The 27,180-nt window shown below is 47.3% G+C and overlaps 1 protein-coding gene across 13 annotated transcripts in view; it reads right to left on the bottom strand.

Annotated features, from left to right (window-relative positions):
• The window catches only part of LOC110503435 (protein CASP-like), a 157,850-nt gene that overhangs the window by 60,297 nt on the left and 70,373 nt on the right, over window positions 1-27,180 (bottom strand). For all 13 annotated transcript variants that reach the window (XR_005039432.1, XR_005039428.1, XR_005039429.1 and 10 more), the window contains exons 4-9: window positions 22,079-22,157; window positions 20,140-20,277; window positions 17,667-17,790; window positions 8,444-8,520; window positions 8,281-8,347; window positions 3,899-3,947 (exon numbers count right to left, since the gene is read on the bottom strand). Coding sequence is in view for 7 of the 13 variants with exons in the window: in XM_036962155.1 (XP_036818050.1) it covers window positions 3,899-3,947; window positions 8,281-8,347; window positions 8,444-8,520; window positions 17,667-17,790; window positions 20,140-20,277; window positions 22,079-22,157 (534 nt within the window). In the remaining 6 variants the exon portion in view is untranslated. The remainder of the gene's footprint in view (window positions 1-3,898; window positions 3,948-8,280; window positions 8,348-8,443; window positions 8,521-17,666; window positions 17,791-20,139; window positions 20,278-22,078; window positions 22,158-27,180) is intronic.

Below are 27,180 nucleotides of genomic sequence, written 5' to 3'. Positions count from 1 at the left end.
AGAGAGAGAGAGGCAGAGAGAGAGAGAGAGAAGAGCTGTCTTAACACAGCCGAAGTTGCACTGGACTGAGACCAGAGCGAACGTACTGAAACAGACTGCAGAGTACCGACTATAACTGGCAGAACTACAAGCTGAGGTGACTGCAATCTCCATGGAGAAAACATCATGTTTACTGTTTTCCCCCGTTTTGATGTTTCCTGTCTACACAGGACATATTAAACGTGTGTGTGTGTGTGTGAGTGTGTGTGTGTGTGTGTAAGAGAACTGAAAGGCATGATGTCATCCTCTGAGGTATTACTGGACGCAGAACAACATGGTGTGTGTGCCATGCGGGTGTTGTTGAAATGTGAAAGCTGAGCTCAAGGCTAACATTAGCATTATGTGGCTAGCTATCCCTCCCCAGGTCATCCCCAGGTCATCTTAATAATGAATGTTAACATCAGTGACATCCCCAAAGTCCCCCTTAAATATCTATTATCATGAACAGAGTTGGGCGTTTTCGGCTACAGGGGGTCTCTGAGCCGAGGGGGTAGATGGATGGCGTTGGATTCATACTTCTAACTCCTAACGTTCCTCCCAGTGGTAGTTCCTTCCTTATTTGGGGTCTTATGGATGATTGAGTGTTAGTGATTCATTTAAACCAATATTCAACATGATAACACACTATAGTGTCCACTCGGAGGCTCTTGAGAAGGATCTTGTGGTCGCCTTCTAGCTGTTAGTTCTTACTTCCTTTCAGGAAGGTAACGGGCTAGCAACAACCCAGCGGGGGCTAACAGCAACCCAGTGGGGGCTAGCACCAACCCAGGGGCGGCTAGTATTAACCCAGGGGCCAGCAACAACCCAGGGGAGGCTAGTAATAACCCAGGGGAGGCTAGTATTAACACAGGGGAGGCTAGCAACAACCCAGGGGAGGCTAGTAATAACCCAGGGGAGGCTAGTAATAACCCAGGGGAGGCTAGCAACAACCCAGGGGAGGCTAGTAATAACCCAGGGGAGGCTAGTATTAACCCAGGGGAGGCTAGCAACAACCCAGGGGAGGCTAGTAATAACCCAGGGGAGGCTAGTAATAACCCAGGGGAGGCTAGCAACAACCCAGGGGAGGCTAGTAATAACCCAGGGGAGGCTAGTATTAACCCAGGGGAGGCTAGTAATAACCCAGGGGAGGCTAGCAACAACCCAGGGGAGGCTAGTAATAACCCAGGGGAGGCTAGTATTAACCCAGGGGAGGCTAGTAATAACCCAGGGGAGGCTAGTAATAACCCAGGGGAGGCTAGTATTAACACAGGGGAGGCTAGCAACAACCCAGGGGAGGCTAGCAACAACCCAGGGGAGGCTAGCAACAACCCAGGGGAGGCTAGTAATAACCCAGGGGAGGCTAGTAATAACCCAGGGGAGGCTAGTAATAACCCAGGGGGAGGCTAGTAATAACCCAGGGGGGGCTAGTAATAACCCAGGGGGAAAGTAATAACCCAGGGGGGGCTAGTAATAACCCAGGGGGGCTAGTAATAACCCAGGGGGCTAGTATTAACTCTGGGGCTAGTAATAACCCAGGGGGGCTAGTATTAACTCTGGGGCTAGTAATAACCCAGGGGCTAGTATTAACCCAGGGGCTAGTATTAACCCAGGGGCTAGTATTAACCCAGGGGCTAGTAATAACCCAGGGGCTAGTAATAACCCAGGGGGGCTAGTATTAACCCAGGGGCTAGTAATAACCCAGGGGCTAGTAATAACCCAGGGGCTAGTATTAACCCAGGGGCTAGTATTAACCCAGGGGCTAGTATTAACCCAGGGGCTAGTATTAACCCAGGGGCTAGTAATAACCCAGGGGGGCTAGTATTAACCCAGGGGCTAGTAATAACCCAGGGGCTAGTATTAACCCAGGGGCTAGTAATAACCCAGGGGCTAGTATTAACCCAGGGGCTAGTATTAACCCAGGGGCTAGTATTAACCCAGGGGCTAGTATTAACCCAGGGGCTAGTATTAACCCAGGGGCTAGTAATAACCCAGGGGCTAGTAATAACCCAGGGGCTAGTAATAACCCAGGGGCTAGTAATAATCCAGGGGCTAGTAATAACCCAGGGGCTAGTATTAACCCAGGGGCTAGTAATAACCCAGGGGCTAGTATTACCCCAGGGGCTAGTAATAACCCAGGGGCTAGTAATAACCCAGGGGCTAGTAATAACCCAGGGGCTAGTATTAACCCAGGGGCTAGTATTAACCCAGGGGCTAGTAATAACCCAGGGGCTAGTATTAACCCAGGGGCTAGTATTAACCCAGGGGCTAGTATTAACCCAGGGGCTAGTATTAACCCAGGGGCTAGTATTAACCCAGGGGCTAGTAATAACCCAGGGGCTAGTAATAACCCAGGGGCTAGTAATAACCCAGGGGCTAGTATTAACCCAGGACATCTCATTCCAAAATCACGGATATTAATATGGAATTGGTCCCCCCCCCCCCTTGCTGCTATAACAGCCTCCACTCTTCTGGGAAGGCTTTCCACTAGATGTTGTAACATTGCTGCTATAACAGCCTCCACTCTTCTGGGAAGGCTTTCCACTAGATGTTGGAACATTGCTGCTATAACAGCCTCCACTCTCCTGGGAAGGCTTTCCACTAGATGTTGTAACATTGCTGCTATAACAGCCTCCACTCTTCTGGGAAGGCTTTCCACTAGATGTTGGAACATTGCTGTGGGGACTTGCTTCCATTCAGCCACAAGAGCATTAGTGAGGTCAGGCACTGATGGTGGGCTGATTAGGCCTGACTCGCAGTCGGCGTTCCAATTCATCCCAAAGGTGTTCGATGGGGTCGAGGTCAGGGCTCTGTGCAGGCCAGTCTTCTACACCGATCTCGACAAACCATTTTTGTCATGCTGAAACAGGAAAGGTCCTTCCCCAAACTGTTGCCACAAAGTTGGAAGCACAGAATCGTGCAGAATGTCATTGTATGCTGTAGCGTTAAGATTTCCCTTCACTGGAACTAAAGGGTCTAGCCTGAATCATGAAAAACAGCCCCAGACCATTATTCCTCCTCCACCAAACTTTACACTATGCATTCAGGCAGGTAGAGTTCTCTAGGCATCTGCCTAACTCAGATTCGTCCGTCAGATTGCTTGATGGTGAAACGTGATACATCACTCCAGAGAACACGGTTCCACTGCTCCAGAGTCCAATGGCGGCGAGTTTTACACCACTCCAGCCTCCGACGCTTGGCATTTGCGGATGGTGATGTTAGGCTTGTGTGCGGCTGCTCGACCATGGAAACCCATTTCATGAAGCTCCCGACAAACAGTTCTTGTGCTGACGTTGCTTCCAGAGGCAGTTTGGAAGTTGGTAGTGAGTGTTGCAACCGAGGACAGACCATTTTTATGCGCTTACGTGCTTCAGCACTCGGCGGTACCGCTCTGTAAGCTCGTGTGGCCTACCACTTCGCGGATGAGCCGTTGTTGCTCCAAGACGTTTCCACTTCACAATAACAGCACTTACAGTTGCCCGGGGGACAGCTCTAGCAGGGCAGACATTTGACAAACTGACTCGTTGGAAAGGTGGAATCCTATGACAGTGTCACGTTGAAAGTCACTGAGCTCTTTCAGTGAGGCCCATTCTACTGCCAATGTTTGTCTATGGAGATTGCATGGCTGTGCGCTCACAGCCAAATCCAGTCATTTTAATTGGATACTTTTGTATATATAGTGTATCACAAACCCCCGAGGTGCCTTATTGCTATTATAAACTGGTTACCAACATTATTAGAAGAGTCAAAATAAATGCTTTGTCACACCCGTGGTATACGGTCTGATATACCTCAGCTGTCAGCCAATCAACATTTCAGGGATCGAACCACCCAGTTTATAATATCCAATAATGACCAAGGCCCTAAAGGGGTGGAGACTAACCTGATTGGCTCTCTCTAGATCAGTCATCACCATTTCAATCTCATTGGCCCTGAGGAGGAGGAAGTAGAGAATCAAGTGTTACTAAGGGGGCACACAGGACAGTGATCATTACAACATCTAACACACACATACACATCCATCCAATACACACACAAAGCCTGAAAAGCATGATGGTCAACTGTCAAAGCCTTCAGATCAGGTTACAGTGGGTTCTCTCTCTCTCTCTCTCTCTCTCTCTCTCTCTCTCTCTCTCTCTCTCTCTCTCTCTCTCTCTCTCTCTCTCTCTCTCTCTCTCTCTCTCTCTCTCTCTCTCTCTCTCTCTCTCTCTCTCTCTCTCTCTCTCTCTCTCTCTCTCTCTCTCTCTCTCTCTCTCTCTCTCTCTCTCTCTCTCTCTCTCTCTCTCTCTCTCTCTCTCTCTCTCTCTCTCTCTCTCTCTCTCTCTCTCTCTCTCTCTCTCTCTCTCTCTCTCTCTCGGGGCTGTTTTATGATGGTCTGGAATGTAAACTGTGGAAAACAGAGACACTTGGACAATCAAAAGTTTGAATAATTAAACAATATTTCTATTTTTGAGAATGTGGGAATGATGGATTCTTAAAGAACAATCATGACGAGTGTTTCATTTGGTGATCTCATGAAAGACCGGAAACACACATAAGGCAAATCTCTTAAAAGTGTACATGTCCCAACTGTCAGGTTTACATCTAGATGTTGGATAAAATGAATGAGTAAATATGAAACTATTTGTGAGAAGATGCAATGGGGAAGTTGGCCTTCTAAACAGTGGTCAGTGGCCACGCCCCCCGTGACATCAGGTGTCATAGAACCACCCCTTTTTCCCCACAGAGTATAAAACCCACTTCCTATAAAAATGCACATTAAGTTAGAACGCCGGGATGGAATCCCCTTGTTGGAATGGCTACAGTTCTATTGGCCATTGTCACGATCGTCGTGGGGACCAAAGCGCAGGGTGGTGTGAATACATTCTTTTTCACTGAATGAAGAACACGAAGAACACTTAAAACAAAAAAACAACAACAACGATTAAGACCAACGTGACCGCTATATAAGAAAAGTGCCAACACAGGCAACTAGACATAGACAATAACCCAACAAAATACACCCCAAAAAGATGGCTGCCTAAATATGGTTGCCAATCAGAGACAACGATAAACACCTAAGGCAACGATAGACCTACATAAACACCTAGATGGAAACAACCCCATAAATCTACAAAACCCCTAGACAGTAAAAAAACCCTAGATGAGACTAAACTCACATACCACCCTCGTCACACCCTGACCCAACCAAAATATATAAAAAAAACAAAGAATACTCAGGTCAGGGCGTGACAGCCACAGAGAACATACAGCTGTAGTTTTGACTACACGGCTGGAAATGATTCAACTCTGAGACTTTCGCTCACCACAGAATAAGAGCAAATCCCAGACGTATAATTACTAGTCCGCAGCAGGAAATTACGTAAGTCTAGGACGAGAATACCCGACGACCGCACGGAAGCATCTATTCTATCCCACGACCGACCATCTGCACGCCTGACGTATCCATTACAGCAGACACTATCCAGAGTTACAACCACGAAGGACAATGGTGACTTCTGGGGAAGTTAACCGGAGACTCTCTGATGAACTGAACTCTCCAGCAGACGGACCGGCGATTCCAACAGATAAGACAACAACAACATACGGGCGTAAATATATACACTGCAATTATTCTCGAATGAGCGGCCGTTAGCATTTCAATTAGTATAATTATAGACTGTATGTAGTGAATCCATTTAGTCTTTGTCTTTCCCGCTCTTTCTCAGTCCCCCCACCCCTTTCCTTTGTCTACCAAGCCTTCATATCGGGTTAGTCCACTAGGGACTTTTCCTTTGTGTCATGTAGTCACCCAAATATCTACTGTTTGTTTGTTATGTATAATTCTGTGTGATTATTTAGTTAGTACATAAATAATTAAGTTAATTTGTATATTGCTGATTCATGATTCATGCATCAACGCATGTTGTTGCATGTATACAACTCTGAAACTCATGTTGTGTGTGTGTGTGTGTGTGTGTGTGTGTGTAGCTGTGTGTGTGTGTGTGGTGTGTGTCACTACATCTCTCCCTCTGAGGTCATTTATACCCCCCCCCTTTATAACCCCCCCCTTTATAACCCCTCCCCCCTTATAACCCCACTTTATAACCCCCCCCTTATAACCCCCCTTTATACCGCCCTTATAACCCCCCCTTTATAACTCCCACTTTATAACCCCTCCCCCCCTTATAACCCACCCTTTATAACCCCTCCACCCCTTTAGAATCCCCCCTCCCTTTATAACACCCCCCTTTATAACCGCTCCCCCTCCCCTTATAACCCCTCCCCAATGTCCCTCACTAGGACTAAAGAGCGTACTGAGAGACCCTCATCCAGTGGTATAATAGGATTTTTTGGGAGGTTCTAATTAAGCAATAAGGCCTGAGGGGGTGTGGTACATGGCCAATATACCACGGTTAGGGGAGTGTCCAGAACAGGAAGGGAGTGTCCAGAACAGGAAGGGAGTGTCCAGAACAGGAAGAGAGTGTCCAGAACAGGAAGAGAGTGTCCAGAACAGGAAGGGAGTGTCCAGAACAGGAGGAGAGTGTCCAGAACAGGAGGAGAGTGTCCAGAACAGGAAGGGAGTGTCCAGAAAAGGAAGGGAGTGTCCAGAACAGGAAGAGAGTGTCCAGAACAGGAAGAGAGTGTCCAGAACAGGAAGGCAGTGTCCAGAACAGGAAGGCAGTGTCCAGAACAGGAAGGCAGTGTCCAGAACAGGAAGGAAGTGTCCAGAACAGGAAGGCAGTGTCCAGAACAGGAAGGCAGTGTCCAGAACAGGAAGGCAGTGTCCAGAACAGGAAGGCAGTGTCCAGAACAGGAATGGAGTGTCCATAACAGGAAGGGAGTGTCCAGATCAGGAAGGGAGAGTCCAGAACAGGAAAGCAGTGTCCAGAACAGGAAGGCAGTGTCCAGAACAGGAAGGCAGTGTCCAGAACAGGAAGGGAGTGTCCAGAACAGGAAGGGAGTGTCCAGAACAGGAAGGCAGTGTCCAGAACAGGAAGGGAGTGTCCAGAACAGGAAGGGGGTGTCCAGAACAGGAAGGGAGTAGCCAGAACAGGAAGGGAGTGTCTAGGACAGGAAGGCAGTGTCCAGAACAGGAAGGCAGTGTCCAGAACAGGAAGGGAGTGTCCAGAACAGGAAGGGAGTGTCCAGAACAGGAAGGCAGTGTCCAGAACAGGAAGGGAGTGTCCAGGACAGGAAGGGAGTGTCCAGAACAGGAAGGGAGTGTCCAGAACAGGAAGGGGGTGTCCAGAACAGGAAGGGAGTGTCCAGAACAGGAAGGCAGTGTCCAGAACAGGAAGGGAGTGTCCAGGACAGGAAGGGAGTGTCCAGAACAGGAAGGGAGTGTCCAGGACAGGAAGGGAGTGTCCAGAACAGGAAGGGAGTGTCCAGAACAGGAAGGGGGTGTCCAGAACAGGAAGGGAGTGTCCAGAACAGCCCTTAGCCGTGATATATTGGCCATATATCTCAAACACCCCCCGAGGAGCCTTATTGCTAAAATAAACCGTTTACCAACGTCATTACAGCTGTAAAAACATACCCGTGGTATACGGTCTGATATACCACGGCTGTCAGCCAATCAGCATTCAGGGCTTGAACCACCCAGTTTATAAAATGCTATATAATCTCTCAGTATTTACAGTGTATTGCTAAAGCCTGGATTTCGAGGCTGTCATTGAGCAGCAGGAGAAGGTCCAACTCTGGGGCTTTCCTCTGGAGATTCCTAATCGCTTGGTGACCTCAGAGGGAGAGATGTAGTGACTGGAAATAATCACAGCAGCAAGTGATGGAGAGAAATGTTCACACACACGAGGAGCACCATGAGACCACACTCTGCCTAAGGATTACAGTGAAGAACACACACACACACACGCACACACACACACACACACCCAACCACCCCCACACCCAACCACACCCAACCACACCAAACCACACACACACACCCAACCACACACACATACCCAACCACACACACACACACACAACCACACACACACACACACAACCACACACACACACACACCCAACCACACACACACACACACCCAACCACACACACCCCCCCAACCACCCCCAACCACACACACCCCAACTACCCCCAACCACACCCAACCACCCCCAACCACACACACCCCCAACCACACACACCCACCCAACCACACCCAACCACACCCAACCACCCCCAACCACCCCCAACCAGACCCAACCACACCCAACCACCCCCAACCACCCCCAACCAGACCCAACCACCCCCAACCACACCCAAGGTTAGCTGAAACTCACTTTGCTGTGCAGTCCTCGTCATACTTGGTCTTCAGATCAAAGAGCTCTGCCTGAGTTGTTTCAAGAGCTGAAAAACAGCCAAGAAACAACAGCTATTAGTCAGGCCAACGGTGTGTGTGTGACAGATACAGGACAGGTAGTGAATGGACTGGTAGCTAGCTACCTGTCTGTAAGACCTGGGCTTTGTGATCAGCCTCAACCAGCTTAGAGGACATGGAGTCCTGGCTCTCCTGGAGCTTTCTGGAAACAGAGAGAGATGGAGGGATGGGGAGATGATGGAGATGGAGGGATGGGGAGAGAGAGATGGAGGGATGGTGAGAGACAGAGAGAGATGGAGGGATGGGGAGAGAGACGGAGAGAGATGGAGGGATGGGGAGATGATGGAGATGGAGGGATGGGGAGAGAGAGATGGAGATATGGGGAGAGACAGAGAGAGATGGAGGGATGGGGAGAGAGACAGAGAGAGATGGAGGGATGGGGAGAGAGAGATGGAGGGATGGGGAGAGAGAGATGGAGGGATGGGGAGAGACAGAGAGATGGAGGGATGGGAGAGACAGAGAGATGGACGGATGGAGGGATGGGAGAGAGACAGAGAGAGATGGAGGGATAGGGAGCGACAGAGAGAGATGGAGGGATAGGGAGAGAGATGGAGGGATGGGAGAGACAGAGAGATGGAGGGATGGGAGAGAGATGGAGGGATAGGGAGAGACAGAGATATGGAGGGATGGGAGAGAGACAGAGAGAGATGGAGGGATAGGGAGAGACAGAGAGAGATGGAGGGATGGGGAGAGACAGAGAGAGATGGAGGGATAGGGAGAGACAGAGAGAGATGGAGGGATGGGGAGAGAGACAGAGAGAGATGGAGGGATGGGGAGAGAGACAGAGAGAGATGGAGGGAAAGGGAGAGAGACAGAGAGAGATGGAGGGATGGGGAGAGAGACAGAGAGAGATGGAGGGATGGGGAGAGAGACAGAGAGAGATGGAGGGATGGGGAGAGACAGAGAGAGATGGAGGGATGGGGAGAGAGACAGAGAGAGATGGAGGGATAGGGAGAGAGACAGAGAGAGATGGAGGGGTGGGGAGAGAGAGACAGAGAGAGATGGAGGGATGGGGAGAGAGATGGAGGGATAGGGAGAGATGGAGGGGTGGGGAGAGAGAGACAGAGAGAGATGGAGGGATGGGGAGAGAGACAGGGAGAGAAATGGAGGGATGGAGAGAGATGGAGGGATGGGGAGAGAGACAGAGAGAGATGGAGGGATGGGGAGAGAGACAGAGAGATGGAGAGACAGAGAGAGAGACAGGGAGAGATGGAGGGATGGGGAGAGAGACAGAGAGATGGAGGGATGGGGAGAGAGAGAGAGAGAGAAATGGAGGGATGGAGAGAGATGGAGGGATGGGGAGAGAGACAGAGAGAGATGGAGGGATGGGGAGAGAGACAGAGAGATGGAGAGACAGAGAGAGAGACAGGGAGAGATGGAGGGATGGGGAGAGAGACAGAGAGATGGAGGGATGGGGAGAGAGAGAGAGATGGAGAGACAGGGAGAGATGGAGGGATGGGGAGAGAGACAGGGAGAGATGGAGGGATGGGGAGAGAGAGAGAGATTGAGGGATGGGGAGAGAGAGAGAGAGATGGAGAGACAGGGAGAGATGGAGGGATGGGGAGAGAGACAGGGAGAGATGGAGGGATGGGGAGAGAGACAGAGAGAGATGGAGGGATGGAGGGGTAGGGAGAGACAGGGAGAGAGACAGGGAGAGAGACAGGGAGAGAGACAGGGAGACAGGGAGAGAGACAGGGAGAGAGAGTCATTCAAAGCAATTAAGACATCGGGTCATTGCGATGGCGTTACTTCAGCCCCCTCAAAACTCCCTTTCTGTTCAATTCTATAACCATGGAAACTGTAACAATTCTCTATTATACCACCATTTGTCAGCCTGTATTCTCCTTAAAAACAACAAACCACTTCTCATTAAAATGCTGTATTCGGCAGTAATGTCTGGTCACCATGGTTCCCTGGCCGTTCTACACCAATAGATATAGTTCAATAGTTCCTGACCAATAGATAATTCAAAGAAGAGACAGAGAAGAGAGAACATGTATTCTGTTATTCATTTCACCTTTATTTAACCAGGTAGGCCAGTTGAGAACAAGTTCTCATTTACAACTGCGACCTGGCCAAGATAAAGCAAAGCAGTTCGACACAATACAACAACACAGAGTTACACATGGAGTAAAACAAACATACAGTCAATAATACAGTAGAAACAAGTCTATATACGATGTGAGCAAATGAGGTGAGATAAGAGAGGTATGATAAAATAGGCCATGATGGTGAAGTAATTACAATATAGCAATTAAACACTGGAAAGGTATAACGTGCAGAAGATGAATGTGCAAGTTGAGATACTGGGGTGCAAAGGAGCAAGATAAATAAATAAATACAGTATGGGGATGAGGTAGATTGGATGGGCTATTTACAGATGAGCTATGTACAGGTGCACTGATCTGTGAGCTGCTCTGACAGCTGGTGCTTATAGCTAGAGAGGGAGGTAAAAGTCTCCAGCTTCAGTGATTTTTGCAGTTCATTCCAGTCATTGGCAGCAGAGAACTGGAAGGAGAGGCGGCCAAAGGAAGAATTGGTTTTGGGGGTGACCAGTGAGATATACCTGCTGGAGCGCGTGCTACGAGTGGGTGTTGCTATGGTGACCAGTGAGACATACCTGCTGGAGCGCGTGCTACGGGTGGGTGTTGCTATGGTGACCAGTGAGATATACCTGCTGGAGCGCGTGCTACGGATGGGTGTTGCTATGGTGACCAGTGAGCTGAGATAAGACGGGGTTTAACCTAGCAGAGACTTGTAGATGACCTGGAGCCAGTGGGTTTGGCGACGAGTATGAAGCGAGGGCCAACCAACGAGAGCGTACAGGTCACAATGGTGGGTAGTGTATGGGGCTTTGGTGACAAAAAGGATGGCACTGTGAAAGACTACATCCAGTTTGCTCAGTAGAGAGTTGGAGGCTATTTTGTAAATGACATCGCTGAAGTCGAGGATCGGTAGGATGGTCAGTTTTACGAGGGTATGTTGGCACCATGAGTGAAGGATGCTTTGTTACGAAATAGGAAGCCGATTCTAGATTTAATTTTGGATTGGAGATGTTTAATATGATTCTGGAAGGAGAGTTAACAGTCTAACCAGACACCTAGGTATCCGTAGTTGTTCACATATTATAAGTCAGAGCCGTCCAGAGTGGTGATGTTGGACGGGCGGGCAGGTGCAGGCAGCGATCGGTTGAAGAGCATGCATTTAGTTTTACTAGGATTTAAGAGCAGTTGGAGGCCACGGAAGGAGTGTTGTATGGCATTGAAGCTCGTTTGGAGGTTAGTTAACACAGTGTCCAAAGAAGGGCCAGAAGTACACAGAATGGTGTCGTCTGGGTAGAGGTGGATCAGAGACTCACCAGCAGCAAGAGCGACATCATTGATGTATACAGAGAAGAGAATTTAACCCTGTGGCACCCCCATAGAGACTGCCAGAGGTCCGGACAACAGGCCTTCCGATTTGACCCACTCAACTCTATCAGAGAAGTGGTTGGTCAACCAGGCGAGGCAGCCATTAGAGAAACCAAGGCTGTTGAGTCTGCCGATAAGAATACGGTGATTGACAGAGTAAAAAGCCTTGGCCAGGTCGATGAATACGGCTGCACAGTATTGTCTCTTATCGATGGCAGTTATGATATCATTTAGGACCTTGAGCGTGGCTGAGGTGCACCCATGACCAGCTCGGAAACCAGATTGCATAGCAGAGAAGGTAAGGTGGGATTCGAAATGTTTGTTAATCTGTTTGTTAACTTGGCCTTTGAAGACCTTAGAAAGGCTGGGTAAAATAGATAAAGGTCTGTAGCAGTTTGGGTCTAGAGTGTCTCCCTCTTTGAAGAGGGGGATGACCTCGGCAGCTTTCCAATCTTTGGGAATCTCAGACAATACGAAAGAGGTTGAACAGGCTAGTAATAGGGGTTGCAACAATTTCGGCAGATCATTTTAGAAAAGAAAGGGTCCAGATTGTCTAGCCCGGCTGATTTGTAGGGGTCCAGAATTTGCAGCTCTTTGTGAATATCAGCTATCTGGATTTGGGTGAAGGAGAAGTGGGGGAGGATTGGGCGAGTTGCTGTGGGGAGCGCAGGGCTGTTGACCGAGGTAGGGGTAGCCAGGTGGAAAGCATGGCCAGCTGTAGAAAAATGCTTATTGAAATTCTCAATTATAGTGGATTTATCGGTGGTGACAGTGTTTCCTAGCCTCAGTGCAGTGGGCAGCTGGGAGGGGGTGCTCTTATTCTCCATGGACTTTACAGTGTCCCAGAACTTTTTTGAGTTTGTGCTACAGGATGCAAATTTCTGCTTGAAAAATCTAGCCTTAGCTTTCCGAACTGCCTGTGTATATTTGTTCCTAACTTCCCAGAAAAGTTGCATATCACAGGGCTGTTCGATGCTAATGCAGAACGCCATAAGATGTTTTTGTGTTGGTTAAGGGCAGTCAGGTCTGGGGAGAACCAAGGGCTATATCTGTTCCTGGTTCTAAATTTCTTGAACGGGGCATGCTTATTTAAGATGGTGAGGAAGGCACTTTTAAAGAATAACTAGGCATCCTCTACTGACGGGATGAGGTCAATATCCTTCCAGGATACCCAGGCCAGGTCGATTAGAAAGGCCTGCTCACTGAAGTGTTTCAGGGAGCATTTGACAGTGATGAGTGGAGGTCGTTTGACCGCAGACCCATTACGGATGCAGGCAAAGAGGCAGTGATCACTGAGATCTTGGTTGAAAACAGCAGAGGTGTATTTAGAGGGAAAGTTGGTTAGGATGATATCTATGAGGGTGCCCGTGTTAACGGCTTTGGGGTTGTATCTGGTGGGTTCATAGATAATTTGTGTGAGTTTGAGGGCATCAAGCTTAGATTGTAGGATGGCCGGGGTGTTAAGCATGTCACAGTTTAGGTCACCTAGCAGCATGAGCTCTGAAGATAGATGGGGGGCAATCAGTTCACATATGGTGTCCAGGGCACAGCTGGGGGCAGAAGGTGGTCTAAAACAAGCGGCAACAGTGAGAGACTTGTTCCTGGAAAGATGGATTTTTAAAAGTAGATGATCTAATAGTTTGGCAGTTCTAAGTTGTCAGAAAATGTTATAGTTAGGGATGGAAATTTCAGGGTTTTTGGTGGACTTCCTAAGCCAGGATTCAGACACGGCTAGGACATCCGGGTTGGCAGAGTGTGCTAAAGCAGTGAATAAAACAAGCTTAGGGAGGAGGCTTCTAATGTTAACATGTAAGAAACCAAGGTTATTATGGTTACAGAAGTCATCAAAAGAGAGCGCCTGGGGAATGGGAGTGGAGCTAGGCACTGCAGGGCCTGGATTAACCTCTACATCACCAGAGGAACAGAGGAGGATGAGGGTACGGCTAAAGGCTAAAAGAACTGGTTGTTTAGTGCGTTCGGAGCAGAGAGTAAAAGGAGCAGGTTTCTGGGCGTAAGAGAATAGATTCAAGGCATAATGTACAGACAGAGGTATGGTAGGATGTGAGTACAGTGGAGGTAAACCTAGGCATTGAGTGACGATGAGAGAGATATTGTCTCTAGAGACGTTTAAACCAGGTGATGTCATTGCATATGTGGGAGGTGGAACAACATGGTTGGTTAAGGCATATTGAGCAGGACTAGAGGCTCTACAGTGAAATAAGACAGTAATCACTAACCAGGACAGTAATGGACAAGGCATATTGATATTAGGGAGAGGCATGCGTAGCCGGGTGATCATAGGGGTCCAAGTGAGTGGTTGGGCTGGCTGGAGACACGGCGATTCAGACAGTTAGCAGGCTAACAAGCTAACAGCTAGCAGGCCGGGGCTAAAAGCTAGTAGACCGGGGCTAGCAAGCTAGTAGACCGGGGCTAGCAAGCTAGTAGACCGGGGCTAGCAAGCTAGCAGACCGGGGCTAGCAAGCTAGCAGACCGGGGCTAGCAGGCTAGTAGACCGGAGCTAGCAAGCTCGTAGACTGGGGCTAGCAAGCTAGTAGACCGTGGCTAGCAAGCTAGCAGAACGGGGCTAGTGTTATATAAATATTCATACACATAGCTCATATTAACAAAGACATTCCGTCGTAAGAACACATACACCCAGCCACAAGACTGACCCCCTCTTCCTTGTATAAACACACATCTCATCTCCCTCTACTGGCCGGTCCCAAGAGCAAAGGACTTTTGCTGTGCACCAATGTGGCCCGCTCTGGCTAGAGCAAGGCCCGCCTCCAACCATCCGACCAGTCAAGAAGACCGAAACGACAAGACTCCACCTACTTTATTCTATGTATAAAAATGAATGTAACCGTTGTATAAGGCCTCTTTTTCACCTGACTCCTTGCCGAGTTATGTGAACTAGGTCCGAGCACGTAAAACTGCGGGACAAGATATCTTTGACTCATTAAAACTGTCTTTTGTTACAACTGAAATCCACTCTGTCCAGCGTCCGTGATTTGGTCTCAACTCTCCAGTATTTAAACACTAACACTAGCAAGCTAGTAGAACGGGGCTAGCAAGCTAGTAGAACGGGGCTAGCAAGCTAGTAGAACAGGGCTAGCAAGCTAGCAGAAGGGCCTTAGAGGGACGTCTCGATGGAGGAAAGTCTGATTTGGCCTCTGCGTGCAGTGACGTCGACAGACCAGTCGTGATGGATAGTTACTGTAACTCTCCTCTCTATATTCCTAGTAGACACTGTAACTCACCTCTCTATATTCCTAGTAGATAATGTAACTCTCCTCTCCTCTCTATATTCCTAGTAGATACTGTAACTCTCCTCTCTATATTCCTAGTAGATACTGTAACTCACCTCTCTATATTCCTAGTAGATAATGTAACTCTCCTCTCTATATTCCTAGTAGATACTGTAACTCTCCTCTCCTCTCTATATTCCTAGTAGATACTGTATCTCTCCTCTCTATATTCCTAGTAGATACTGTAACTCTCTCTATATTCCTAGTAGATACTGTAACTCTCTCTATATTCCTAGTAGATACTGTAACTCTCCTCTCTATATTCCTAGTAGATACTGTAACTCTCCTCTCCTCTCTATATTCCTAGTAGATACTGTAACTCTCCTCTCTATATTCCTAGTAGATACTGTACCTCTCCTCTCCTCTCTATATTCCTAGTAGATACTGTAACTCTCCTCTCTATATTCCTAGTAGATACTGTAACTCTCCTCTCCTCTCTATATTCCTAGTAGATACTGTAACTCTCCTCTCCTCTCTATATTCCTAGTAGATACTGTAACTCTCCTCTCTATATTCCTAGTAGATACTGTACCTCTCCTCTCTATATTCCTAGTAGATACTGTACCTCTCCTCTCTATATTCCTAGTAGATACTGTAACTCTCTCTATATTCCTAGTAGATACTGTAACTCTCTCTATATTCCTAGTAGATACTGTAACTCTCCTATCCTCTCTATATTCCTAGTAGATACTGTAACTCTCCTCTCTATATTCCTAGTAGATACTGTAACTCTCCTCTCTATATTCCTAGTAGATGCTGTACCTCTCCTCTCCTCTCTATATTCCTAGTAGATACTGTAACTCTCCTCTCTATATTCCTAGTAGATACTGTAACTCTCCTCTCTATATTCCTAGCAGATACTGTAACTCTCCTCTCCTCTCTATATTCCTAGTAGATAATGTAACTCTCCTCTCTATATTCCTAGTAGATACTGTAACTCTCCTCTCCTCTCTATATTCCTAGTAGATACTGTAATTCTCCTCTCTATATTCCTAGTAGATACTGTAACTCTCCTCTCTATATTCCTAGTAGATGCTGTACCTCTCCTCTCCTCTCTATATTCCTAGTAGATACTGTAACTCTCCTCTCTATATTCCTAGTAGATACTGTAACTCTCCTCTCTATATTCCTAGCAGATACTGTAACTCTCCTCTCCTCTCTATATTCCTAGTAGATAATGTAACTCTCCTCTCTATATTCCTAGTAGATGCTGTACCTCTCCTCTCCTCTCTATATTCCTAGTAGATACTGTAACTCTCCTCTCTATATTCCTAGTAGATACTGTAACTCTCCTCTCTATATTCCTAGTAGATACTGTAACTCTCCTCTCCTCTCTATATTCCTAGTAGATACTGTAACTCTCCTCTCCTCTCTATATTCCTAGTAGATACTGTAACTCTCCTCTCTATATTCCTAGTAGATACTGTAACTCTCCTCTCTATATTCCTAGTAGATACTGTAACTCACCTCTCTATATTCCTAGTAGATAATGTAACTCACCTCTCTATATTCCTAGTAGATACTGTAACTCTCCTCTCCTCTCTATATTCCTAGTAGATACTGTAACTCTCCTCTCTATATTCCTAGTAGATACTGTAACTCTCCTCTCCTCTCTATATTCCTAGTAGATACTGTAACTCTCCTCTCTATATTCCTAGTAGATACTGTAACTATCCTCTCTATATTCCTAGTAGATGCTGTACCTCTCCTCTCCTCTCTATATTCCTAGTAGATACTGTAACTCTCCTCTCCTCTCTATATTCCTAGTAGATACTGTAACTCTTCTCTATATTCCTAGTAGATACTGTAACTCTCCTCTCTATATTCCTAGTAGATACTGTAACTCTCCTCTCATCTCTATATTCCTAGTAGATACTGTAACTCTCCTCTCTGTATTCCTAGTAGATACTGTAACTCTCCTCTCTATATTCCTAGTAGATACTGTAACTATCCTCTCTATATTCCTAGTAGATGCTGTACCTCTCCTCTCCTCTCTATATTCCTAGTAGATACTGTAACTCTCCTCTCCTCTCTATATTCCTAGTAGATACTGTAACTCTTCTCTATATTCCTAGTAGATACTGTAACTCTTCTCTATATTCCTAGTAGATACTGTAACTCTCCTCTCTATATTCCTAGTAGATACTGTAACTCTCCTCTCCTCTCTATATTCCTAGTAGATACTGTAACTCTCCTCTCTATATTCCTAGTAGATACTGTAACTCTCCTCTCCTCTCTATATTCCTAGTAGATACTGTAACTCTCCTCTCTATATTCCTAGTAGATACTGTAACTCTCCTCTCCTCTCTATATTCCTAGTAGATACTGTAACTCTCCTCTCTATATTCCTAGTAGATACTGTAACTCTCCTCTCCTCTCTATATTCCTAGTAGATACTGTAACTCTCCTCTCTATATTCCTAGTAGATACTGTAACTCACCTCTCTATATTCCTAGTAGATACTGTAACTCTCCTCTCTATATTCCCAGTAGATACTGTCTCTCCTCTCTATATTCCTAGTAGATACTGTAACCCTCCTCTCTATATTCCTAGTAGGTACCGTAACTCACCTCTCCTTCTCTGCATAGTCATTGTGGAGCTGGACCTGTTTCTCCTGGACCAGGTTCTCAGCCTGGTTCTTCAGGGACTGCTCATAGTCCCGGATCTTCTCCTTCAGGGCTTTAATAGTCACCTCTAGACCAGGAGAGAGAGAGGGGGGGTGAATACAGGATAGAGGGAGAGATGATTATTCTAGTCATGAAGTCCCTTCATAAAAGGAATATTATAAACATGATTCACCCCAGCTTGAAATGAAAAGGGGAATCAGGTGCTCATCCGAGGGACTTGAAAGTGTGAGTGTGTGAGTGAGTGAGTGAGTGTGTGATTGATTGATTGATTGAAACTCCATTCTCCCAGCTCTGACACATAATCAATAGAGTTATCTCAGAGACCTCTTACCCTGTCCTTGCTTAGCACAACCTTAAACATTTAGGTTGCTGGGATCAATGTCCCCTGCTGAGGGTTTCTCTCTGAGTGTGTGTGTGTGTGTGTGTGTGTGTGGGGGGGGGTGTACACTGCGTGTTTTGGGGTTGAAATATCCCCTATCCTTTCAGGGTGAGGGAGTAGAAGAATCAATTGCAGAATAGGAAGCTGCCACTATTGAGCTGTTCCAATTCACTCACGCTGAGTCTCTCACGCTGAGCTGTTCCAATTCTCTCACGCTGAGTCTCTCATTCTGAGCTGTTCCAATTCACTCACGCTGGGTCTCTCACGCTGAGCTCTTCCAATTCTCTCACGCTGAGTCTCTCATTCTGAGCTGTTCCAATTCACTCACGCTGAGTCTCTCATTCTGAGCTGTTCCAATTCTCTCACGCTGAGTCTCTCATTCTGAGCTGTTCCAATTCACTCACGCTGAGTCTCTCACTCTGAGCTGTTCCAATTCACTCACGCTGAGTCTCTCACGGCGAGCTGTTCCAATTCACTCATTCTGAGCTGTTCCAATTCACTCACGCTGAGTCTCTCACGGCGAGCTGTTCCAATTCACTCATTCTGAGCTGTTCCAATTCACTCACGCTGAGTCTCTCACTCTGAGCTGTTCCAATTCACTCACGCTGAGTCTCTCACGCTGAGTCTCTCATTCTGAGCTGTTCCAATTCACTCACGCTGAGTCTCTCACGCTGAGCTGTTCCAATTCTCTCACGCTGAGTCTCTCACTCTGAGCTGTTCCAATTCACTTACGCTGAGTCTCTCACTCTGAGCTGTTCCAATTCACTCACGCTGAGTCTCTCACGCTGAGTCTCTCACTCTGAGCTGTTCCAATTCACTCACGCTGAGTCTCTCACGCTGAGCTGTTCCAATTCACTCACGCTGAGTCTCTCACGCTGAGCTGTTCCAATTCACTCACGCTGAGTCTCTCACGCTGAGCTGTTCCAATTCACTCACGCTGAGTCTCTCACTCTGAGCTGTTCCAATTCACTCACGCTGAGTCTCTCACGCTGAGTCTCTCATTCTGAGCTGTTCCAATTCACTCACGCTGAGTCTCTCACGCTGAGCTGTTCCAATTCTCTCACGCTGAGTCTCTCACTCTGAGCTGTTCCAATTCACTTACGCTGAGTCTCTCACTCTGAGCTGTTCCAATTCACTCACGCTGAGTCTCTCACTCTGAGCTGTTCCAATTCACTCACGCTGAGTCTCTCACGCTGAGCTGTTCCAATTCACTCACGCTGAGTCTCTCACGCTGAGCTGTTCCAATTCACTCACGCTGAGTCTCTCACGCTGAGCTGTTCCAATTCACTCACGCTGAGTCTCTCACTCTGAGCTGTTCCAATTCACTCACGCTGAGTCTCTCACGCTGAGCTGTTCCAATTCACTCACGCTGAGTCTCTCACGCTGAGCTGTTCCAATTCACTCACGCTGAGTCTCTCACGCTGTCTCTCTCACGCTGAGCTGTTCCAAAATACTCTCCTCCACATTGTTCTCTCCACTACTCCTCTAGTCATTCCCCTCTCTCCCCTCCCATTCCTCTCTCTCTCCCCTCCTTCCCATTCTTCTCTCTCTCCCCTCTAGACATCCCTCCATCTCTCTCCCTCCTGCCATCCCTCCATCTCCCTCCCTCCCTCCCTCCCTCCCTCCCTCCATCCCTTCATCCATCCCTCCCTCCCTCCCTCCATCCCTTCCTCCCTCCCTTCCTCCCTCCCTCCCTCCCTCCATCCCTTCCTCCCTCCCTCCCTCCCTCCATCCCTTCCTCCCTCCCTCCATCCATCCCTTCCTCCCTCTATCCCTTCCTCCCTCCCTCCATCCCTTCCTCCCTCCCTCCATCCATCCCTTCCTCCCTCCATCTCTCTCCTTCCATCCCTCCATCTCTCTCCCTCCATCCGGATCCTTCAGTGTGCCCAGAGTATATATAGAGAATATTCCATGACCACTGCATGTCTGACACACCGCTTTCTCTGACCAGATAAACCCTTTTCTCGCTCCAATTTATTAGTGTGTGTGTGTGTGTGTGTGTGTGTGTGTGTGTGTGTGTGTGTGTGTGTGACTCACCCTGGTTCTTGACCTCAGTAAACTCTTTGTTGTAGTCCTCTAGAGTCTCTCTGAGTTTGAGGTTCTCTGTCTCGATGTCGTGCATCCGCTGGAGCTTCAGCTGTAACTGCTGACCCAACTCCAGCAGAGGGACGGGGTCTGAGAAAACACACACACTACGTTACACACACACTACGTTACACACACACACTACGTTACACACACACACTACGTTACACACACACTACATTACACACACACACACACTACGTTACACACACACACTACGTTACACACACACTACGTTACACACACACACACACTACGTTACACACACACTACGTTACACACACACACTACGTTACACACACACTACGTTACACACACACACACACTACGTTACACACACACACACACTACGTTACACACACACTACGTTACACACACACACACACTACGTTACACACACACTACGTTACACACACACACTACGTTACACACACACTACGTTACACACACACACACACTACGTTACACACACACACACACTACGTTACACACACACTACGTTACACACACACACACACACTACGTTACACACACACTACGTTACACACACACACACACTACGTTACACACACACTACGTTACACACACACACACACTACGTTACCTATCTCCTCTCCTCTCTTACCTGGGACATCTATCTCCTCTCCTCTCTTACCTGGGACATCTATCTCCTCTCCTCTCTTACCTGGGACATCTATCTCCTCTCCTCTTCTCTCTTACCTGGGACATCTATCTCGTCTCTTACCTGGGACATCTATCTCCTCTCCTCTCTTACCTGGGACATCTATCTCCTCTCCTCTCTTACCTGGGACATCTATCTCCTCTACTCTCTTACCTGGGACATCTACCTCCTCTCCTCTCTTACCTGGGACATCTATCTCCTCTCCTCTCTCACCTGGGACATCTACCTCCTCTCCTTTCTTACCTGGGACATCTATCTCCTCTCCTCTCTTACCTGGGACATCTATCTCCTCTCCTCTCTTACCTGGGACATCTATCTCCTCTCCTCTCTTACCTGGGACATCTATCTCCTCTCCTCTCTTACCTGGGACATCTATCTCCTCTCCTCTCTCACCTGGGACATCTATCTCCTCTCCTCTCTCACCTGGGACATCTACCTCCTCTCCTCTCTTACCTGGGACATCTATCTCCTCTCCTCTCTTACCTGGGACATCTATCTCCTCTCCTCTCTTACCTGGGACATCTATCTCAACTCCTCTCTTACATGGGACATCTATCTCCTCTCCTCTCTTACCTGGGACATCTATCTCCTCTCCTCTCTTACCTGGGACATCTATCTCAACTCCTCTCTTACCTGGGACATCTATCTCCTCTCCTCTCTTACCTGGGACATCTATCTCCTCTCTTCTCTTACCTGGGACATGTATCTCCTCTCTTACCTGGGACATCTCCTCTCTTCTCTTACCTGGGACATCTATCTCCTCTCCTCTCTTACCTGGGACATCTATCTCCTCTCTTACCTGGGACATCTATCTCCTCTCTTACCTAGGACATCTATCTCCTCTACTCTCTTACCTGGGACATCTATCTCCTCTACTCTCTTACCTGGGACATCTATCTCCTCTCCTCTCTTACCTGGGACATCTATCTCCTCTACTCTCTTACCTGGGACATCTATCTCCTCTACTCTCTTACCTGGGACATCTATCTCCTCTACTCTCTTACCTGGGACATCTATCTCCTCTCTTACCTAGGACATCTATCTCCTCTACTCTCTTACCTGGGACATCTATCTCCTCTACTCTCTTACCTGGGACATCTATCTCCTCTCCTCTCTTACCTGGGACATCTACCTCCTCTCCTCTCTTACCTGGGACATCTATCTCCTCTCCTCTCTTACCTGGGACATCTATCTCCTCTCCTCTCTTACCTGGGACATCTATTAATGTCTTGTAGACGTTCAAGAAGGAACCTTCTGCTTCTTTACTTCTTTTGCTCAAGGCATCGATCTGAAAGGAGGAGAGAAATAATTCAGTAAAAACAGACCGTGTTATTGGCTGTTAGTGTGTCTGTGTTTTTCTGTGTACCTTGTGTGTGTAACGCTGATCGCTAATAACGAGCAGTAGTTCTGCTAGACCATTCCACACAAACTATGTTCTGTTCAGCTGTTTCTCCGATGAATGAAGTCTTTCTGCTGTTGACCATTTCAGTGCCGGGTAAAACCGTACTGACATCAGTTAACAGCTTCCCACAGCCACACACAGCTGGCTTAGGGTTGATAGACACAGACGAATGTCATCAGAGACATTACTGAAATGGGTGGCATTAAGACAAGCCCCAGCCCTCCCCAGCACATATATTAAGTCCCACCCCTCCCCAGCACATATGCTAAGCCCCTCTCCAGCACATATACTAAGCCCCTCCCCTCCCCAGCACATATACTAAGTCAAACCCCTCCCCAGCACATATACTAAGCCCCTCCCCAGCACATATACTAAGCCCCTCCCTAGCACATATACTAAGCCCCTCCCCAGCACATATACTAAGCCCCACCCCTCCCCAGCACATATACTAAGCCCCACCCCTCCTAAACACATATACTAAGCCCCTCCCCAACACATATACTAAGTTCCACCCCTCCCCAACACACATATTAAGTCCCACCCCTCCCCAGCACATATGCTAAGCCCCTCCCCAGCACATATACTAAGTCCCACCCCTCCCCAGCACATATACTAAGCCCCTCCCCTCCCCAGCACATATACTAAGTCCCACCCCTCCCCAGCACATATACTAAGCCCCTCCCCAGCACATATACTAAGCCCCACCCCTCCCCAGCACATATGCTAAGCCCCACCCCTCCCCAGCACATATACTAAGCCCCTCCCCAGCACATATACTAAGCCCCTCCCCAGCACATATACTAAGCCCCTCCCCAGCACATATACTAAGCCCCACCCCTCCCCAGCACATATACTAAGCCCCACCCCTCCCCAGCACATATACTAAGCCACACCCCTCCCCAGCACATATACTAAGCCCCCCCCAGCACATATACTAAGCCCCTCCCCTCCCCAGCACATATACTAAGCCCCACCCCTCTCCAGCACATATACTAAGCCCCACCCCTCCCCAGCACATATACTAAGCCCCTCCCCAGCACATATATCTCTCTCCATAACACTGTCTCTCTCTCTCTCTCTCTCCATAACACTGCCTCTCTCACTGTCTCTCTCTCTCTCTCCATAACACTGTCTCTCATTCTCTATCTCTCCATAACACTGTCTCTCTCTCTCTCCCTCTCTCTCCATAACACTGTCTCTCTCTCTCTCCATAACACTGTCTCTCTCTCTCTCCATAACTTTCTCATTAAATAAGCAGTATACAACTTCTCCTTCCAAGCCCTCAGAACTTTTATTGAGAAAGAACAAATAAGAATATTATACTATAAAGTCCTCATTCTTCATATTATCAGCCAAGTGGCTGCTAGAAGTGATTCCATGCCACTGTAAACATGGCAATACAGCGTCTCTGCTCCTATGGGAACAAAATAAAGCTCCCCAAATGGTATTTATACAGCTGCTTTTGGTTGCCGCAAAACATCTGTCGCTGAGCGGGCTGATGCCATCTCTCTCCACCTCCCCAACGCACAGTGAGATGTGAGCCCGAGCCTATTCAGGGTTGGTCTGTCCTTGCCACCACTGGCAATGCTGCCCTAGCCTTGAATACAGGTCTGAGTATCTACTGCTGCCCTAGCCTTGAATACAGGTCTGAGTACCTACTACTGACCTAGCCTTGAATACAGGTCTGAGTACCTACTGTTGCCCTAGCCTTGAACACAGGTCTGAGTACCTACTGTTGCCCTAGCCTTGAATACAGGTCTGAGTACCTACTGTTGCCCTAGCCTTGAATACAGGTCTGAGTACCTACTGTTGCCCTAGCCTTGAATACAGGTCTGAGTACCTACTGTTGCCCTAGCCTTGAATACAGGTCTGAGTACCTACTGTTGCCCTAGCCTTGAATACAGGTCTGAGTACCTACTGTTGCCCTAGCCTTGAATACAGGTCTGAGTACCTACTGTTGCCCTAGCCTTGAATACAGGTCTGAGTACCTACTACTGACCTAGCCTTGAATACAGGTCTGAGTACCTACTGTTGCTCTAGCCTTGAATACAGGTACGGGATCAACCCCCCCCCCCCCCCCCCCCAGGGTCATACACAGGGTCAATACACCCCCAGGGTTACAAATGGGTTCAATACACACGTCAGGGTTATAAACAGATTCAATAAACACCCTAGTATTATAAAACGGGCTAGACCAGAACCACAAGTCCACCCAGACAGACTCCTCCAGTATATTTGTGCTAGTCTCAACCACAAACCACTCAAAAATAGTACAGAGACTATTAGCATATTACCTCACACAGAGAGAGATAATGAACTACCCTCAACTGAAAGTCAGTCTATTCGTGCCTCCGGAAAGTATTCAAACTCCTTGACTTTTTCCACATTTTGTTACATTACAGCCTTATTCTAAAATATATTTTTTTCCCCCTCTCATCATTCTGCACACAATACCCCATAATGACATCACAATAGCCCATAATGACATCACAATAGCCCAGAATGACATCACAATAGCCCAGAATGACATCACAATAGCCCAGAATGACATCACAATAGCCCAGAATGACATCACAATACCCCATAATGACATCACAATACCCCATAATGACAAAGCAAAAACAGATTTAGACATTTTTGCAAATGCATATATATATATATATATAAGAAAAAAGGGAACTATCACATTTACATAAGTATTCAGACCCTTTACTCAGAACTTTGTTGAAGCACCTTTGGTAGCGCTTACAGCCTCAAGTCTTCATGGGTATGATGTTACAAGCTACACCTGTATTTGGGGAGTTTCTTCCATTCTTCTCTGCAGATCTTCTCAAGCTCTGTCAGGTTGGATGGGTAGTGTCGCTGCACAGATATTCTCAGGTCTCTCCAGAGATGTTCCATCAGGTTCAAGTCCAGGCTCTGGCTGGGCCACTCAAGGACATTCAAAGACTTGTCCCGAAGCCACTCCTGAGTTGTTTTGGCAGTATGCTTAGGGTTGTTGTCCTGTTGGAAGGTGAACCTTCACCCATGTCTGAGGTCCTGAGCGCTCTGGAGCAGGTTTTCATCAAGGAACTCTCTGTACTTTGCTCCGTTCATCTTTCCCTCGATCCTGACTAGTCTCCCAGTCTCTGCCGCTGAAAAACATCCCCACAGCATGATGCTGCCACCACCATGCTTCACCGTAGGGATGGTGTCAGGTTTCCTCCAGATGTGACGCTTGGCATTCAGGCCAAAGAGTTCAATCTTGGTTTCATCAGACCAGAGAATCTTGTTTCTCATGGTCTGAGAGTCCTTTAGGTGTCTTTTGTCAAACTCCAAGCGGGCTGTCATGTGGCTTCGGTCTGGCCACTCTAAAGAGGAACTCTGGAGCTCTGTCAGAGTGACCTTCTCCCCGATTGCTCAGTTTGGCCGGGCGTTCTAGGAAGAGTCTTGGTGGTTCCAAACTTCTTCCATTTAAGAATGTTGGAGGCCACTGTGTTCTTGGGGACCTTCAATGCTGCAGAACTGTTTTGGTACCTTTCCCCAGATCTGTACCTCGACACAATCCTGTCTCGGAGCTCTACGGACAATTCCTTCGACCTCATGGTTTGGTTTTTGCTCTGACATGCACTGTCAACTGTGGGACCTTATATAGACAGGTGTGTGCCTTTCCAAATCATGTCCAATCAATTGAATTTACCACAGGTGGACTCCAATCAAGTTGTAGAAACCTCTCAAGGATGATAAATGGAAACAGGATGCAGCAGGATGCAGCTCAATTTAGAGTCTCATAGCAAATGGTATCTGTTTTTTATTTGTAATAAATGTGCAAAAATTTCTAAAAACCTGATTTCGCTGAATCATTATGGGGTATTGTGATGTCATTATGGGGTATTGTGATGTCATTATGGGGTATTGTGATGTCATTATGGGTATTGTGTGTAGATGGATTGAATAAAGAAAATCCTCATTAATTTTAGAATAAGGCTGTAACGTAACAAAATGTGGAAAAAGTCAAGGGGTCTGAATACTTTCTGAAGGCAATACATCTACTGTACAGACATCCCTAGATGATTATCTACACTACATCTACTGTACAGACATCCCTAGATGATTATCTACACTACATCTACTGTACAGACATCCCTAGATGATTATCTACACTACATCTACTGTACAGACATCCCTAGATGATTATCTACACTACATCTACTGTACAGACATCCCTAGATTATTATCTACACTACATCTACTGTACAGACATCCCTAGATGGTTATCTACACTACATCTACTGTACAGACATCCCTAGATGATTATCTACACTACATCTACTGTACAGACATCCCTAGATGATTATCTACACTACATCTACTGTACAGACATCCCTAGATGATTATCTACACTACATCTACTGTACAGACATCCCTAGATGATTATCTACACTACATCTACTGTACAGACATCCCTAGGTGATTATCTACACAGTTGGTAACAAACCTGTACACTATAGGGCAGGTGTACTCCCCCCCCCCTCACACACACACACGTCAGCACCTTCTGACATCATCACTCAGCACCAGCCACGCCTATCCATCTGCCCATTGTGTGTGAAGGACATTGGGCTGACCTGTGTGTGTGTGTGTGTGTGTGTGTGTGTGTGTGTGTGTGTGTGTAGGGCTGGTAGTAGAAAGTAGAGTCTGAGCGCTGGGATAATGGACATTCTTATCTGATCAATGGACCTGCAGGAAACACAAAATAGGCCACACAGACACACACACACACACACACACACACACACACACACCTGCTGTGGGAACAGAAGTCTCTTTGATTCTTATGACCCAGAGAAATCCACTTTTCAATAACAAATCAAGACAGACGGAAGTATCAGATTTGGTTTCTGTTACCAAACATACAATATTCACAAAG

The sequence above is a fragment of the Oncorhynchus mykiss genome, chromosome 24 (assembly GCF_013265735.2).
Source record: "Oncorhynchus mykiss isolate Arlee chromosome 24, USDA_OmykA_1.1, whole genome shotgun sequence".
Lineage (NCBI taxonomy): Eukaryota > Metazoa > Chordata > Actinopteri > Salmoniformes > Salmonidae > Oncorhynchus > Oncorhynchus mykiss.
The sequence above is the reverse complement of the archived record's forward strand: the minus strand, read 5'-3'. Positions and strand labels throughout refer to the sequence as shown.